Genomic DNA, 18988 nt, shown 5'->3' with positions numbered 1-18988 from the left:
AGGGCCCTCTTCTTATGGCTGAATTCCTTTATGGATGAGATGTCATTTGATTAATGTAGCCTTACAAGTTTTATATTATGTTTCATCCCATACTGGAATACAGCAATGCTTTTTGCATACTCATGCATATACTTATGAACACCTTATGAATGAAAACTATAATCCTGACTGGTTGAACTATTCTAACTTGTCTTATAAAAATTTAAAGAGATGGCTTCCCAAAATAGTATGTGAAGAGTGCATTATTTCCCATGCAGACACAGTAAAAGGATAATGTTAAAGATGAGAAATCTGTATTTCACATGTATATTTGTATTCTGCTGGATAGCACAAATATGAAGAGTAACTATCACAGGAATGGTTATCATGCTAAAATGTTGGAGAGCTGCTTATGTAAAGACAGGACATTGACAATATGAGAAAAAGCACAATATCTTGATGAGATTAAGACTTGTCATGTATTCTGTCCTATTCCCAAAATCTTCTCACTTGTTTCTCTGCCCCCAATTCAATAAACTAAACTATAAATGCTATAGGAGGCTTTTATTCTGAACAAAACCAGTGAAAATACAATTTACACTGAAAGCCCAAGCTGAGACAAATCATGTCGCTGTTATTAGTTGCAGGTTGTTTTAGGTGGGATCCACTCGTGTATCTTCTTGCGAGTAGTAGAGTAAGGCACGTACTGCTCAGGAGTGCCACTCACATTGAATTTATGGTTATCCCAGATAAATTTACGGGGAACTGGTGGATGAGTAGTTGGAGGGTCATCCGTCATTGCGTGCAGCCAGCGATGCCTTAAGAGGAAAAAGACATATGGTTATTAAGGAACATCACAGGATGTCTATCAAACCTAACTCCTGACTCCCAAGGGTTCTCCTCTGAAGAGACACTAAGTATTTATTCTGAAAAGGGAAAAAAGTAATTTTAATCCAGTGTGACTCTGAATGAGACTACAGGAAATTGATTTTAATTAGTTTCACAAGCATAACTGATAAGTAACAGTTCTGCCTCCAAGCAATTGGAAGCAGACCTTAAGTTCAACTTTCCTGTTCCTTTGTGCGCTCAGTATTTGGACAGAGCACGCTGTCACTTGCTCGTACAGCCTTCACCAGGCAGCCAGGTTAAGGCAGGCACTACAAATGACAAAACCATGAGGTTTGGTTTTGTTGCCTGGGCTTTTTCTTTGTTAGGTTATGGAGATTTGATTTGTTTTTAATTACCAGAAAATTACGCTTCACAATTTCAATGCCATTTTCAAGGCATACATGAAGCTGCCACTTGGGATACAGATTAAGGACGTAAGTAAACCAAAAACAAGCACATAAATATTTACTGACTGCACAACACAATGATTAATACCAATCAGTAATAAGGTAATTACCAAGTGATTCCAGTGATTTGATTAGCCTTTACCTATGAACTAAATGTCAATCTTTCTCTGTGCAAGCAACATTAATGCTCAAGCAAAGCATTTTCCCTAACAATTTACTGAAACACGGCAGCAGGGACCAACTGAATTGATTTCATCCCTTTCCTACTTCAGTGCCTGAAGCAACTTTCAAATATGAATTACATTTTAATTATCTGTCAGTTTACGTGTACTTCATACTGTGGGTAGTTATAACAAAAGTGAGGTTATGACATTTTTTGCAAGCTTATGCATTTTTTACTGAGGCAGAGTTAGGGAGACTTCTGCTAATCAGCTTTTGCAAACACTTGACCTAAAAATATGAAGTCATCTTTTCTAGTTCTGTTAGAAAACCTAAAAATTGCATTTTCAGCCCTTAGCAACAAATCCAGCACACTTCATTTATACAGCAAAACAAAACTATGATAAAAGTGGTGAGAAATAGACTGACAAGTACATTCTAGATCCAAAGAGCTCTACAGAAGGTCGGTAATTTTTTCAAATTGCTTCTTGACATGTATTTATAAAAAAAAAATCACAACTTTGACTATAACTTTAGTACAAAAATGTCACTTTAAAAAAAGTGTCAGCCTAAAGTTCTTTTTCTAGAAGTAAAAAAATGCACAAAACCCCCAAACTAAAGCCACACGTTGTAGGACTAAGGTCCACCAGGAAACTGGCTTGAATATAAAATCAGATGGAACCATAAGATTATTTGAAAGTAAGAAGGAAAAAAACCTGTGTTTAGTGGCAAAGAGCAGCTTCCAGAGGGAAAAAATTATCCACTTTGGAGTTTGGAAGTTATACACATGTATAATGCTCTTCCTCTCTCTGCCCTCCTTCGTAAATCTGGTCTCATTCAATGTACATTTTGCACTGCTTTTATGAAAAAAAAAAAAAAAAAGATAAATGGCTAACAATTTCTGTCTGGAAAAAGATGGCCCTATAGCACTACTAATCACAATGTGGTCTGATGATAGAGGATCAGGTCTTGCTCAATTTTAACCCTGGTGTTTTAAACCAGTCTCTGAAATGCCCTGGCCACACCACACAAAGCTCTCACCTTAGGCGAACTCTCTTGCCTGATTCTCACCTGTCAGAAGAATTTTGTGTACTTGTTCTTCACACCCCCTCAGGTATCACGTGTCCTATGACAGACTGCATCAAGGTTGGCAGAAATACTGCAAAAAAGCTTACTTGACAGAGAATGGATCCTGTGCTCACACCCAGCAAGCTCTCCATTGCTAAGACAAACACTGAGTTTGTGGCATTGGAGAAAGGGCAAAAGAACAGTCTATTCTGCTAATACTGAATTTCAAAATGCTTTGCAGTATCACTCCAGAGGAGCCCCAGATTTTCAAAACTGCTCTCTGTAACATATTATGCTGGCTTTAGGCAGAGTAGAGTTAATTTTCATTTTGGAAGTAAAAATTAAGGCTCTTAATTTGCAATTAATTAATTAATTAATTTGCAACGTGCAAGGGATAGTAATAATATGAATTTAACTCTTATGTGACTGTGCTGCTTTGGGCTGGGGTAATTTTCCTCACAGTGGCTTGTATGAGGCTGTGTTTTCGATTTGTGCTGAACAGAGGGTTGATAATAAGAGATGTTTCTGTTATTGCTGAGCAGAGCTTACACAGAGCCAAGGCCTTTTCTGCTCTTTGTACTACCATGCTGTCAGGGAAACTAGGGGTGTATGGGACATTGGGAGGAGACAGCCAGGACAGGTGACCCCAACTGACCAAAGGAATGTTCTGTACATGGCATCATGCTCAGTATATAAAGTATATAAAGTAGCGGGAAGAAGGAGGTAGAAGGGGATGTTTGGGCTGATGATATTTTTATTTATCTTCCCAAGTCATCATTATGTGTGATGGAGCTCTGCTCTCCTGGAGATGACTGAACACCTGCCTGTCCATGGGAAGCAGTGAATGAATTCTTGTTTTGCTTTGCCTGTGTGCAGCTTCTGCTTTCCCTATTGAACTGTGCTTATCTCAACCTGTAAGTTTTCCAGCCTTTTCCCTTCTGACTCTCTCCCCACTCCCACTGGAGAGAGAGAGAACAAGCGGCTGCCTGGGGCTCGGTGCTTGGCTGGGGCTAAAGCATGACACAGGCAACTTACAACACACACACGTTCACCTAGTGATGCTTCTGCTAACAGTGGATAAGGATCCTCCACACAAATCCCTATTTAGGCACCTCACCATCTTCATGCTCCCCAAGAGTCATACACACCAGTTACAAAGGGCCTGAAAGACAGACTGGAGCAAGCACAACACTAGAACTATAATAATGCTCAGCTAAAATCAACTATATTCCAAGCTTGTGTGATGTCTGGCACTTCTGTCATTACAAGTGTACTTGTCACACATTCTTTCCTTGAAACATCAGAAAAGTTTCATGATAGGATTTAACAGAGTGGCTTTACCTGTCATTTAAACTATCGCTTTGCAGATTTTTAAGACTAAATTCATAAAATCTTTTAAAATAGAGCATTTTTGAGTAATTAATATCTTTGTGTTTAAGATTTTCTGGATTTCTAGAACATCAACATGAAACCAGGCTCAAATTTAAATAGATCAGCAAAACCAATCCTTGAATCACATTTTCTCACTGGAAAGTAAAAATAAAATTCCTCACTGACAGACATGCCAGTACAGTCACAAGTATTGAAAAACATGAAGAGATTTCAAAATTAATCCACTATGGATTATGCTTATATTTAAGAGTTTCAGGGCTTAACCTGGCCACAAAGGATTCCCCTTAGAAACACATGTGACTTACAAAAGCATTTTGGTTTGCAGAGTCAGTTCTCTAAAACAAAAGCTCCCACTTTCCTCTAAAAATCTTGAAAACTTTGTTTTGGGAAGACTTTCCCCTTGACACCTGCCTCAAAGCATTGTTTGAAGTTCTGATGTCTCAGACTCTACCCCCAGATGCTCAAGAAAAGCTATTCATGCACTAGATTGAACAGCATGAATAAAGAGATATGACATCCTGCAGATGGCTAGATTTCTATACAAACTCTGACTATAAATCCATTGTGGGGAAAAAAAAATATTCTAAAGCAATTAATGACTGAAAACCTACAAAGAAGCAGACAACTTGCACAGAACACAGAAAAATCAGGAGGATGCAAGCAGCTCTGAAGAAGCTGAAGCAGCTTCCTGAATCAGTGAGCAGTCACTAGGAAGCAGACTGAGGCCAGCAAAGCCTCTGCACTTTTTCTTGCATAAATGGATAAAAGACACCTCAAAGTATCTTCAAAAGCTCTCAAGACTATGTAGATTTTTTTCGAAGTTCTAACAAATATTTAAAAGCAAGTAGATTTTAAACTGAAGCTACAAGGGACTGGAGCCAATTATATGATGTACAAGCTGTCAAACAAGAACTGATGCTACACAAACTCAGCAGCCACTACCATATGTGCATCTGCAAGGTTCAGGCACAGCCTGCGTCAGCTCACGATGTTTGCCAACTTGCTAACATCCACTTTTTGCCACAAGTTAACCATGCTGCAATGAGACAAGAGAAATGAATATGTGGGTTCAGGTCATAGGGCAGAGAACAAAAAAGGGACAACAAATGTGCTCGTTTACACATGGGAGATAACTTTAATTTATCATGCAAACTACTACACCATAGCAATGAGATGGAAAACATCAAATTAGCATTTAATCAAAATTTACTGTGAAGCTACTAGAAGGATGGAAATTTTCCCAATCCCCTTCCTTTTCTGTTCAATCTTTCTGTTTTGTTTTCCTTGAAGGCAAACTTGAAAAGCAGCATTTTTTACAAGAGAACTGCACATTTCCTTACATTTTCTAGTGTGTTGGCAAGTGTGAGGTGCTACATTCCTCCCTGTCAGACCAACTAAAGAGGATGCAGACTATTAAACTGAAGGTAAATTTGCAATACTTCACTATATGAAGTAAACACTCCTGGAGCTCCTTCCAAAGATGTCAGATTTGCACCATAAGGAAATAAACCTCAAAGTACAGAACAGACACCACAAATACACAGGACAGTGCTGGCAAAATGAAGTGTCCCTACAAAAGGAAAAACTATTCTCAAATTACAGCTCTTCTTTCCCCACAGGATCATAATAAAAGAGCAATTTATTTTTAACTAGTGTGTACATTTACACCAGTTGTCAATTTGTTTGTTCAAAGCATTTGGCCAAAATGCAAACCGAAGTACATGACACCAGAAATACACTAAACAAATAGCTTAAACACAAAGGCCAAGGATTAGTGATGCTGCAATGGAGACATCCATGAAAGCACTAAACAGAGTCCCCACAGGCACGGCTATAAACGGATTTAACTTCTATTGTTTATATGTTCACAGAGCACCACAGATCACTGTGCTCAAAAATGGAAGCAGCACTGAGTTCCTGCAAACAACACTGGCTAGTAAGAAACAAAACAAGTATTTGGTTTCTCTCACTGCTTAGAAGTGAAAAAGATGAATTTGGGTAAGGAAAAACGTTGTGCCAAATATCTTGTAAAGCATTACAAGAATATTAATATTCATCATTCCCAAGGCAAGTATTAAAGAAATTTTTTTAAAATCTAATTACGTTGTCGCCAACAAAGTAGATACCAACATCTGGATTTTGGATACCAAAAGAAAGAAAACCCAGAGTGAAAATTAAGTTAAATAACAACTAAATCAGAATAAACCACAAGCCTACATATTCTAGTCTGGAAACATTTTTAAAAAGCAACAGTCTCGATTCCCTGGAGAGTAGACATATGTCAAAACAACACTTTGATTTCCTTTAGACTGTACAATTTCAGTACATCCGTTGTCAAAAGACATTACATCAATTATTTCAGAATACTGAAAATACTCAGTAGCTCCTAAAATGGTATTACAATATGTTATTACATATGAGGTGTTTTTTCTTGCTGCTTTTTCTTTTTCTCTAGTATCTAAGAGAAGGTAAAGGGTAGCATTTTTTTTTCCAGTTGTTTCCAGAACTCTTCAACATACCAAAATGCTTTTTTCCAGTTCATCATACATGAGCTTCACTTGATTGTACTTGAACAATCATTCATATTCTACAATCCTGAAGGCACACAACTTACTGCAAGAAGAGGATACAACAACATACTCACAAAACTGGGCTGGACTGAGCAAAATAAACTGAATTCCAGAGTAAAATCAGTGTTGAGAAGAAGCATTCAGACCACACCCACCTCTAACAGCAGTACTCTAAATACTTCTTTGGTACTTAGTTGATGACCCAAGGATGACAAACATGTATCATATTATTATCATATGGATTAATTACTCTTTTGTTAATATCAGTAATTTCACACAGTTTAATTTATTTCCAACAAATTTATGGGTCCAAAATAACCACCTGTTGCACAACTCTAGTGTTACACTGACAGCAGCTTGTACAAAATATTGTCAGTCTCAATTCAGAAGTCTATGCCATGTTAAAAATTTAAGGCAGAAGAGCACCAAATTCAAATTTTTAAAAAGTCTTAAAAGGCAGCATTTATTCCCACTCAAAATATTTATATTTTTTAAGATGTCTCTAAGCTGTATGGAAATACACATCAGTGATTTAGATGTGTCACAAAGCTAGGATTCCTGTGTAAGAATAAACATAATCATGGGACATACAAATTTATCAGCAAGAAACACCACCCTCCACCTTATCCCCCCTTCCCAAAAAAAGCCCCAAATCCACAAACCTGACTGGTACTGCACAACTAAGTTTCCTGACAAAAATACCTTAAACACTGTTTACTCTTTTTTGCCTCATTACACTCACCAGTCTTGAAAATAACGAAATCTTTACTGCTTCTTTTAAAAGAATTTTTTCCACATTGATAGGAAAACAAGTTTTTCTACCTCATTAATTCCTGTGAAGTAAACAAGCTACTTAACCCTTGAAACATCACTTTGATTCTCAAAAAGAAACCCTTTATTGAGGTTTGTAAAGAGGCAACAAATAGCCCATAAACACAGGCAAAAGAAAAAACAAAATAAAACCCAAAACCTTTGTGAAACAAAACCTATGTCTCAAAATCAAGAAAAACTTAAAACCTAGCACAGTCTATTAGTGGATAACAACCAGAACCAAACAACAGTTATGCAGAGAGCAAGGCATGAACATCCTGGTGCTGGAGATTCTAATGTCACTTCAAAAAACAATGCCATTCAGTTCTTACCAAATAAGACAGAAAAAAGCATTAACCACATTAAACATAATGTAAGGCTGGGAGAGCTTGAAACAAAATTGACCACCTAGAGAGTCTACCCACACATTCCTCAAATGTTCCAGTGAGAGCCACAATTTAGAAGATTTTATAATCAATCCCAGCCTTGGCATAGAATATCTGTCACAGGAGTAATAAAACACAGTGTTTGCTCAGTCTACCCAAACACTTCTCTCTTGATGTCACCTTTTGCTGCTTTGTGGCTGAAGTGCTATTCCTGTTCCTTAAGAATTGCATAGAGATTGTTTTTACAAGTATACACTGTTAGTTTATGTGGTGTGAGTTTTCTAGGAAAACAAAGAAAGGGTCAACAGCTGTGGCCAGAGACCTTCTGGAATATAAGGCTGTACAGAATTATTACTGAAATGCATGAACAGAAAATAAAACCTCAATAAAAATTATAGTCAAGTAGCAGTCAACATATGGAGCATTCTGGTACTTCAATGTTTACTACCACATCAATGTATATAAATTGAAACAATTATGCTGTTAGTGGCTGTGGGTTAAGGAATGTTGTTCCACCACTGCCATATGTTCCTTAGGTTCTTGCTTACAATGGCAATAACAAATATTTTACTTCTGGTGGCCCGAGGCTTTGCCAAACCATTAACAGAGTAATAAAGAAAATTAGAAGACTGTCTTGACCTGCTCAGTCTGGCTGGCAGAATGCTCTTCTCAATCCAAAAAGCAGTGAGTGCCTCAGCCAGGACAGCAAGCAATAGACATGAATGCAGTTCAACATTAGAAGTGGCGAGTCTGAAACCTTCTGGTCACAGACGAGACAGCTACGACCATGAAAACTTTTTTTTTAAATCTTCTGCTTTGTAATATGAGAAAATATAAAGCAATTACACAATTGCTATCTGTCCACATTATCAAGCTAAACAATTTACCATTCAGGGGGCACCATGCTTCCATCAACTTCCCAAAAGGTATTTTTGCCATTCATTTCTTTGGTATATACAACCCATCTGTGCCGACCTTAAGTAAATAAACAGAAACATCATATTAGCTATAAAAATTAAATTATTTTCTTATAAAGGAGAGAATTCAGGAAAACCAAGGAAAAACATTTTTAGTGATAGTATCTACCATAATGGGCACCTATTTTTAAGCCAGCAGAGTTTTATTTTTTCAAGTCTTCTGTGTTTCCATTATTACTTTAGTTTTAGATGACTGAATCTAATGCTCTCACAAGGTAGCAAATATTGGCTATTGTATAAAAAATGGGAAACAGTAACTTATAAAATTTTCAGGCAGAGAAAGAGGTTTGGGTTTTTTTCCTCCAGTATGAGGAGTCTTTTCCAAAGGGACACTGCCACTGATAACATAAGACTAAACTAAATTTCAGCTACACAAAACTACCAAGCAAAGTTAATCAGCAGGTGCTTTCCCTGGTTACACTCCGAGTTAACCTGCAGTTAGCTTGGCCTGACCAGTGTGTCAATTGCTTATGTGTCACCTGTGTTGCTTTAGGTTTAGGTGCTGCCTTTTTAAGTAGTTGAGAAGCTTGATTTAAAATCTATTACTTAAGATAAGTAATAGTAAGTTTAAGACAACCTGTGCTCTTTGCCCTGAAGTGATCATGTAAGTGAGTAAAGCTGTGAGGCAGTTTTAAACGTAGTTCTTCTTTCCCCACCTGTTAAACTACCAGCCTTTAGGTCAAGGACCAAAATCAACTCTCAATCACATTATCATATCAATTACCTACACAGAGACCATATGACTGGCTTATATTTATTCCACATTCACTGTTTCAGATTGACTGTGTTTGCAAAGGAATTGAGGGATAAAACAGAGAAAAAGAAGCTGTCAAAGCATTTCTATAAGTCTAAGACTCACACAAGACAAGTGCAGGGAAGTCAGGCAGGCAACAAGTTGTATTTCACTAGCAGAAAGCACATAAGCTATGTGGGAGTGACACAGTTGGTTGGGAGGTGTTCACATTAGCACACATACCAAAGAAGTTTCTTTTGTCTTCGTAGTATTTGTTTCCATATTTGTCAGTTCCTACCAGATTACCAGTCTTCAAATCATTGACCCTGTGAATTATCAAAACAGCAGTTTCAGTTGATGTTCTCTCAGAACGAAATTGTGACAGAGGTTCCTTAAGGCTTAGTAAAAAAAAAGTCTGTGTAAATGTATGCAAAGGTAGTTTTAAAAAAAACTATTCAAGCTTATGGATTGCAAAACAATCTCCAATTCCTGCAACTAATGTGCATCTCACTGACAGGATGATAAAATCCACACAAAAAAGCTTTCAGGGAGTCCTACTTATTTAAAAGCTCATTATAGTAGAAGATAAAGCAACTCTAAAATGTAACAATTTAACACCCACAAAACCTTAACTATTGTGCTGTTGTTGCAGAGACAGAGAGTGCTTTGGACCTGATTAGCGTAAGAGATTTGATAATCAGGATACCTTGGCAAGAACAAATGGAAATTTGAAGATTGCAAGATGATTGGATCAGACTGGCAACAGGGAAGAAGATTGAATCAATTTCTGCAAGTAGAAGAGATGTTGCAAAAATGTACAAGCTTGTTTGTATGATAATTAACCCAACCACTGTAGCAAAAAATTACTAGCCTTCCTAGAATGGTATAAAAAATATGCAGCCCACAGTAAAATCGGATTCTGATCAGCAGTCAGTTGTCCCCATCTCTCTCTCAATCGCCGATACTGTGAGAGTCCCAGAGGCACACGTTAATCCACTCAGTAGGAAATGTTACCATCCTTCTCAACTATTAGTAGCTACTATCTCAGTCTGAATTGTCGTTTGAAGTGGTCAGCACTGAAGCAGCACAAGAGACCTCATCTTGTGATGAGGTAACCTCCAAGAGAGGAATAGTAATATTTTAGGCCACTGCAGCTGCTTGCCAAGGAAAACTGTAATTCTTACTTCCTTTCTTTTGTGTAATTGTGAAAGATCCATGCATTTACCCTGCAACTTTGTGAGACATACACTGTCCCAGATAAAGTATATACGAGATTCAACTCCTTATAGCGAACATATTTTAACGTTATTGTAGAAATCAATAATTAAATTGAACCTATGATTTACAGTCTAGTGATAATAAAATTAACCAAAGTGCTCTTCTCCCTCCATATCTGCAATTTTGCTTTTTTTTTTTACTGATATTTATCCCAGGTAGAATTACATAGGCATAAGTTTCCTCTCAAAGGTTTTAGTTGTTAGTAGTATTATGCACATTCTCAACTCAATCTCAAGTGAGAGGAGGAACGTGCTCAGATGAAGTTTTTTGTTGTCTTTTCCCTCAGGGTGTGTGAAAGTGACAATCATTCCAGCAGGTACTCATTTTAAACCTCTGTGGTGGCAGGCAGAGAGATTCTCTGACACATCTCTCCTCTGTCAAAGAAACATTCAAAGATCTCTGGCTCAACTATACAAGTCTGAGTTCCCAGCTTCAGAAAAAGAAGAGCCATTCCACTGCTGCTCTCCCTTCCTTTTTCCCCTCCCTTTCTTGCAAGTGTTCTTATGCCCTTGTCCTGACTTCATGCCCTGAATACCAATATCAGACACTGGAGTTATTTATGGATTCCTGATAATATTTTCCAGCCAATTTCACTGAATTTTAGGTAAGGAGAATGTTTTCAGCCACAAAGGCTCTTAATAATTTGACTTGATAACATATAAATCTTCTGCAGCTGCCTCGGTGGAAAACATACAGAGAAAAGCAGGGAAATTCAGAGAAAGCATCTCCTGACTTGGGTAAATAATTTTTTTCCAGTTACTAGTGATTTCTTCTTAAAATCAACTGTTGCAAGAAAGAAACTGTTGCACCTTCATAACTCTTCTTTAAACACCAAACTTATTCCTCAAGCTGGGATGGATGATTTAATGGCTTGAAAGGTGAGCAGGAGGCAGCAGCTGTTTGTGGTTGGTGAGGATTGGGTGTACTAGGTACCCACCTAGTACACCTAACTTCTGTCTTCTGCAGGAAAGAAAGAACAGCACTGCCTCCAGTCTTCCCTACTCTCTTTTTCTGTGTGGTAGAAAGGTGTCAACCCAGCCTGCAGTCTTAGACTCACAAAAGATCTCTGAGGAGACATTCACAGAGCTGTGCTTAGGAAGAGGCACTCTGATGACACCTAATACTGACTCTTCCACACTTCCATTTCCCCAGCTCTATTTCTTCTTAAGAACTGTCAGAGTAATACCTACAGTCTGAGAAGGAAAACAAAGTGGAGGAAACAACCGGGGGAGGGGGTAGGTGTGTGACAGAAAATAGTAATTATAATAGCAGTAAAGCTCTAGCCAGGGAAACCATATATTATCTTACTGCTAAACAGGACTAAATCCACCATATAAAAATACTGAAGAGGCCTGATCAGCAACCGTGTAAAATGTTATGTTTAACTCTTTAAAACAGATCAATTTAAGCCACAAGAAATAACAGAAAAAGGGCCATTATGATGTATATATGTGGGGGAATATCTTCAAAAATACTCAGAAAGCTTGGCTTGCTGGATCTAAGAAAAGAAAGCCCTTAACATATAACAGGGAATTTCATATTTGCAAATCACTGCTATCCTATATTCCTGACTTCCCAACACTGATTATAAAAAGGCTTTTTAGCATGTGGTCAGGCCTAAAACATTTACTGGATATGTCTTAATACTCTTCCAGGACCAACTGTAAAGATAGCACAGGTTTCTGACACTGCTGAGTTTGGATCACATACTATTTAGACTTCCACCCTACATTTCATCAAGGATCTGAATGTCAAGAGTACCTTCGTAAACTTGCTGCGTAAACTATTTGGAGGCAGCCTCAAGCATGCTGTATCACAATTCAAAACACTTGTTACAAGAAAGAGATGAGATGCGGGTGAGGGAAAAAAGCCAGGAGAAAGTTTAATGTGGACGAGTGCACGGTTCTGTAGTTGGGGAAGAAAGTACTCAGACATGAATGGAAACAAAGGCTGCAACTTATTTTGCACTAAGTGCCACTGGGGCTGGAGGGCATCCAGAGCCGAGCACAGGGTCAGCGGTGACAATCCAGTGCCAGAGAGCAGATGCGATCTGCAGTTTGAAATGAGTTGGAAGAAATAAAGCCAGTAAGGCAGATGAAGTAATTAATTCTCTTGCTTTAAACCACGGTATTTCAGCAGATGCACTGCTTTCAGATTTGTACAGTTCAAGAAAGGCACTGCCAGACTGAGGTGACCCCGAGCGAAGAGCACGACGGTGCGCACAGAAGCACGGAGTGCAGCTACAGGAGGGACACGGCTGTGGCGACAGCACTACGGACTGGGCTGGACACCAGGACAACCGGCCCGGGCAGCACCGACAGCTCAGCACCCATGAACCCTCCAAGGTGCCTCAAGGAGAAAAAACAGCCACAGGCCCTGCCTGGGGACCGCTCTGAGCACAGCACCCACCGCCGACCGGGACCCGCCGCCCTCGGCGGAGCGGGCGGTACGGGGCGGGCTCCTCCCGAGGCCTGAGGCAGCGCCCGCCCCCGCCCGGCCGCCCCCTCAAGGTGACCCCGCGGGGCGGCGGTGGCGCCGCGGGAAGGCCCCGCCGCCCGCGCCGGAGCCGCGTTACCTGAGCAGTTGCAGGATGGCGCCGCGGGCGCCGCCGTGGCCGCCGATGTGCTTCAGCGCCCGCTTCAGCACCTGCACGTACTCCGCCATGGTGGGGCGGGCCGCGGGCCAGCACCGCCCCGCTCCCGCCCTCGGTGACAGCGAGCGCCCGGAAGCGGAACCGGCAGCGAGATCGGCCTGCGGGCCTTTCCTGAGGGAGCGACACCACACAGCCTGGACCCATAGAACAATTGCCTACTGCTTACACCCGAAGGTCAGCAAGATACAAAGAACTTCAGGACAGGGAGAAAAGCCTTTTAATAATAGAAAGTGTACTGGCAATCCCTTATTTCACACGGGTCACAAAATCTGTGGTGAGAAAAGTTACCAATTCTTGGCAGCAAGGAGATCTTTTGGATCTGGAGACCGCCCGGATCAAGAATCAGGGGGCAGGGCAGGTGACATCTCACCCGGTGCAGGCTGCGGGTGATGGTCAGGAGAGAGCTTGACAGTCTTCTCTCTCCTGGCTTTTCCCAACACTGGCAGGCCATCAAGGAATGTGTTATCTATTGTCTCACCCATGTGTCCATCTCTCCATCTTGTCCAGTGCCTTCTCCTGGTTCTACAACAGCAGGAGGAAAGACCTTAGATTGCCCTGCTGTGGATGTTGGCAGGACTTCACCACTGTTGCTACAAGGCTGAGCAGGCAAGGTGCAGAAACCATTTCCCTGATGTTCACAAGGCTACTGCTACACAGGCCAGGCAAAAATAGATCTATTGTTCTTTGTCAGGGCAGGCAGGGCTTGGAAAGGCACCTGATAAACACATCCAGCAACCAGTGCTGGCTGATGAGCAGAGACCAGCTGTCAAACGTGGAAAGGCCAAGCTGCTGCTATTGGAACTGGGGTTTTGGGAAGAGACAAAGCAGGAGTTGGGAGTGAAAAATTAGGTAGTGCTAAACTTGAAAGGAAAATGAGACTGGGAAACACCTGTGTCAGCCAACTTCACACTGTGGAAATATATCCATTTCAATGTAGTCCAGTGGTCGAGTTTCCACTCAAAATTTTTTGGTTTTAACACAAGTGGTTTTGTTTTCAAACACAAAACATAGGCCCTGCTGGTTCTGTGCTATGTGCTCAAACGACAGTATCTTTTTTGCAACAACTCTTAGACTTCAGTATACTCGTGGCAGGTTATTTGCATTTGCAAAGTCCAAAGTCTTAGAAAATTTATTAAATATATTAAAATTTGGTCAGACAAGTGTGCATTAGCAGGCATAAAAACAAGAAGGAACATTTACAATCAGAATTCACTCATTGTCTTTAACTTCATCCACAGAAACCATTATTTTGAGATGAACTACTGATGATGGAGTGTGAAATATGAAAGAAGTGTAGTTTAAATTAGGAAGCCAACTTTGGAAACATTCTGTAGGTTCAATGCTTATGCCAGTTTCTAAGCCTATTTCTGATTAATGTAACTGGGATAATTTTCACTGACTGCAAGCATAATTCTATGAGCATTTTCTCTGCTGACAGTGAAATAATACAGTTGTTCGTTGTGGGTTTTTCCCAAAAGTTAAAATTATCTGGATCACTTCACTGATCCGTGTGACACCACAATTCTTTGAGAGCACTACAGAGGACAAGGCATTGTCCCACAAAGCTGGAAGAATGGATCAACTTCTTGATGTGACACTGATGCTACAGAAGATTTTGTGGGGAATACTTTCTTAGTAGCAGGAACATTTTAGAGCATCTTCTTCAAATTGCGTTGTGAATTTTTTTTTTGTACTATTTTCTCCATTACTTTAGTCAAGTGAGATCTCCACTGAGAATTTCATCATCTCATAATGAAAATCATGCTGAAGTCCCATCACATCTACTTAATTGCTTCTGTTAATGTGTCACTGTGCATGAAAAAGAGAATCTGAATACTGTGCTCAAAAATACTCCCTGAACTCAGTGCAAATGTCACAGTTGAATACAGTGGAATGCAAATGCAAGTATGTCTTCCTGAGGATTTTCTTCCTGGAACATATCTAGGAGACAGCACTGAAATGCTGTCTTGTCACTCAAGGTGCTTGTCAAACTTGTGCACCCATACCGAATATTTAATTCCCAGGGTTTTTTAATTTAAGACTCTTGTTAGATGTTGCTTTTTTTACCCCAAAATTAGCACACTGAACCTCACTGCCTCAAAAACTCTTCCTAAATACATTTAATGATGCCTTGTTTTTCTCCTCTAGTTCAAGTACATGTCACAAAATTAGCATCAGAACTCTTTTTCAAGCCTAGAAAACCCCCTCACAAGTCTGAACACAAGCTACTTGCTTATTTCCTAACAGAGCATAACAAACAACATATTTTTTGAAAATAAACAAATCAATTTCCTGAATGACTCAAAGGATGACAAGTAACTTCCCTTCATTTTGTTAGCACATGACCATCTCACTGAATCCTACATAGTTTAGTTTTTCCTTTAAAGAGCTTTATTCGGTGGTACAATTGATCTTGAAAAACTTAAGTTCATATATTCTCAGAAAGTGCAAAAGTCAACTCATCTACAGAATAACTTAGTGTTTACATATAACCTTAGAAGAACTCTTTTTGTTACATTTGCCTATTTCACTGCCATTTCCTCTGTTCTTAATATAGAAAGTCATGTAAATTTACTCCGCAGTATTTCACAACTGTGGAATGTACATTTGCAACAATAAATGGAAATACATTTCTTATGCAACAGAAGAAAGACTAACAAATAAGATCATACTATGCTGTTATTTCTGCCCCATCCTTCTAAAACCGCAAAATTCCAGAAGCAAAATCCAATCCACGACACAAATCTTCACAATTCAGTGTCCAATAATAATCAAATCCAGTCTCTAACCACAGTGTCTCTCACTTTAGTCTAAACAGTGAAATCTCTAATTCTTTCACTAAAACACATTTTTAGTCCTATTATCCATGTGTATTTCCCAAAAACACAGTAGAAGTTTTTGTCACTTGGGTTCTATTGATTGAAAAATTTAGAAGATAACTTCATAGCCTGGAACTAAGTGAAATGTTACCACAAAAGTAACTACTTCATCATTTTCAAAAACATTTAAGTATGTAAATGGTAAGAACAGTTTAGCTCTCAAAACCCCTAGAGAAACTAATACTGGCACTTTTAGAAAACACCTGCCACTTTGTGGGAAGTGTCTGGGTTATTTCTCTAGCAGTAGCTCCACCTTCATCTTTGATTTTCCAATGGCAAAATTCTGGTTACAGAGTGAAAGAAAAATTCCTTTTGGGGTTGTTCCTCAGGTAGCCTTCATTAGCCAAACTACGTGGCTGTTCAGTTTGCTCCCTGGCAAAACCCTAGGATGAAGGAGAACTGAAGTAATCAGAAATGAGCTCAGACACCTCATGAACAGCTTATTGGAAGGGATTACACTGCAGGTCTGCAAAGAACCAAATCCACAGGGTTGGCTGCTCACATCTCTTGCCAACCAACTTTCTTGTCTGGGGAGTTGGTATTGCCAGGAGGTTCAGAGCATGGCAGTTTGGTTCTCTGGATGTCCAGCAGACAGCTCTGCTGCTGAGTGAAATACACTGTATTAGTTCAGAAGAACCCATGGTGGAGCAGTTCCATCTGGTTTCTCTGTTGTCACAGGCAAATTCACTACAAAAGTTTAGTTAAAAGCATTCCCATAACATCACTTCCTTGCTATCCATTGCTATCCTTGCTATCTTTTCCCCACCATTTCACACAGAACACAAATATTCCTGTCTCCTTATCAGCACCCCACCACCTCCCTTTAATCCAAGCAGAGTTAACTTGAAAATATATTTGGGCAAGCATTACTACAAGATCCAGCTATTAAAAAAATAATCAGGAAATGTATTTGTTCAACCACTATCAACAGCCACAAAAACCTTAAGTATCCAGATGTTGATACTTGAAGATGGTGATGCTCTAGCAGTCTAAGTGATTTGCTTTTACCTGCATCACAGTGCCTCAGAGGGCACAATCAGTTCTTACATTCAAGCCAAATGCACAACCCTGACTTCTTCTCCTAAAGATTCACCTCAGAGAAAACCGTATTCTGTATTAGCCAATGCATATCAGAGGGAGGGTAGGGCTATCCACAGCATGTATTAACACAAGCCTTGGTATACACAGAAAGAAAAAGCAGCTCATCATAAATGGATTCCTATGATGAAACAGAAATGTTCTTTGGAGTTACTTGGCAGAGGTATTAGGAGGTAAGGCAAGACTGGGTGCTAGGGATGTTTGTTGACAGAAGACAAATGCCACAGAGGTGGCCAAAAGGCTGTGGAAAGTTACTAGAAAAAAGAGTAGCTCATTAGCAAACTGACTGGGGAACAGGGCCCTGTAGAAGTTAGTGGATCCAGGAGAGGGCCACAAAAATGGTCAGAGGGCTTAAGCCCCTCTCCTATGAAGACAGACATAGTTAGGGTTCTTCAGCCTAGAGAAGACTCTGAGGAGAGCTTCTAGAGGCCTTGTAATAATTAAAGGAGGCTTACAAGAAAGATGGAGAAAGGCATCAGAGCCTGTAGTGACAGGATGAGGGGAAATGGCTTGAAACTAAACTGCAAGAGGGCAGATTTAGATTGAACACAAGGATGAAACAGTTGGATTCCATGATCCTAGAGGTCTTTTCTCTAGGTCTTTTCCAACCTTAACAATTCTGTGAAATTCTGTATGATAAGGGTAGTGGGCACTGGAACAGGTTGTCCTGAACAGGTTCCAGAGAAAGTTGTGGATACCCCATCCCTGGAAGTGTTCAAGGCCAGGCTGGACAGGGCTTTGGGCAATCTGGTCTAGTGGGAGGTGTCCCTGTTCATGGCAGGGGTTGGATCTACAAGGTATTTAAGATGCCTTCCAACCCAAACCATTCTGTGATTCTAAGTACCAAGAAAGGTTAAGTCTTCAAAACAGAGGCAAGATAGAGCCTGGAGTAAAATTTCTTGGGAAAGAGACTCTAAATGCTTATTTCCAGCTCTCAAAATTAGTAAACTCATTGCATTATCCAAACTTTATGTTTTACCAGTGCATTTTACCACTGCATCTCCGCAGTGTATCAGTGGGTAATTAATTTATTTCATGATAAAAACATTTCAGAATTTAAACATGGAAAGAATGGGAATTAGTTTTTCATTTGGGATAATGTTCCGAGTTATCTACACATCCACAAAAATGCCACTTTCATTTATAATAGAAGCTGCTTTACACTTTTTAAATTATCATTGAGAAATCAGTTCTGAAATACACCAAAACTGGTGCTGATTTCAGAGTTTAAAACATTAATAAATCCATTATTTATCCAGTAGTATTTAAAACTGAGATAAGTTTACTTGAACATCTGAAGTCTATTTCTTTCAAATGAAAAAATGCTTTGTTCAACCATACTGTAACTTTCAACCTAAAACTGATCCATAATGAATCAAATACTAATTTCCAAATATCCATTATTGCATTATATGACATGAAGATCCATGATTTGGGTTCATTACAATACATATTTCCATACAGCATTTTAAAAACCAAAGCACTGGTAAATTAAATTTTACAATAAATTAATTCTCAAATGCATAGGCCAGAAAGTAGTAAGCATGGAAACAAAAGGTTAATTGCAACAAAGATTAGCAAACAGCAAGATATTGCAGCTACCACAAATCCCAGAGACTGAATATAACTGAGAATACTGCACTGTGTAATAAAAATGTAAAAGATCCACAAACTATCTGTAATCATATACAGTATTCTAGGTCCATACAAC

The 18988-nt window shown here is 39.4% G+C and overlaps 1 protein-coding gene across 1 annotated transcript; it reads right to left on the bottom strand.

Annotated features, from left to right (window-relative positions):
- Positions 1–528: 528 nt before the first annotated feature.
- On the bottom strand, positions 529–18926 carry NDUFA12 (NADH:ubiquinone oxidoreductase subunit A12). The gene is made up of 4 exons (XM_086887742.1): positions 13223–18926; positions 9613–9695; positions 8547–8634; positions 529–797 (listed from the first exon to the last, which is right to left on the bottom strand). The coding sequence occupies exons 1-4, from the start codon at positions 13309–13311 to the stop codon at positions 617–619; spliced, it is 441 nt and encodes a 146-aa protein (XP_086743868.1). The 5' UTR covers positions 13312–18926; the 3' UTR covers positions 529–616.
- Positions 18927–18988: the final 62 nt, after the last annotated feature.

This window comes from Cyanistes caeruleus, chromosome 4 (genome assembly GCF_971803275.1).
Source record: "Cyanistes caeruleus chromosome 4, bCyaCae1.hap1.1, whole genome shotgun sequence".
In the NCBI taxonomy this organism is placed as follows: domain Eukaryota; kingdom Metazoa; phylum Chordata; class Aves; order Passeriformes; family Paridae; genus Cyanistes; species Cyanistes caeruleus.
This window is presented reverse-complemented; position numbering and strand designations above follow the sequence as displayed.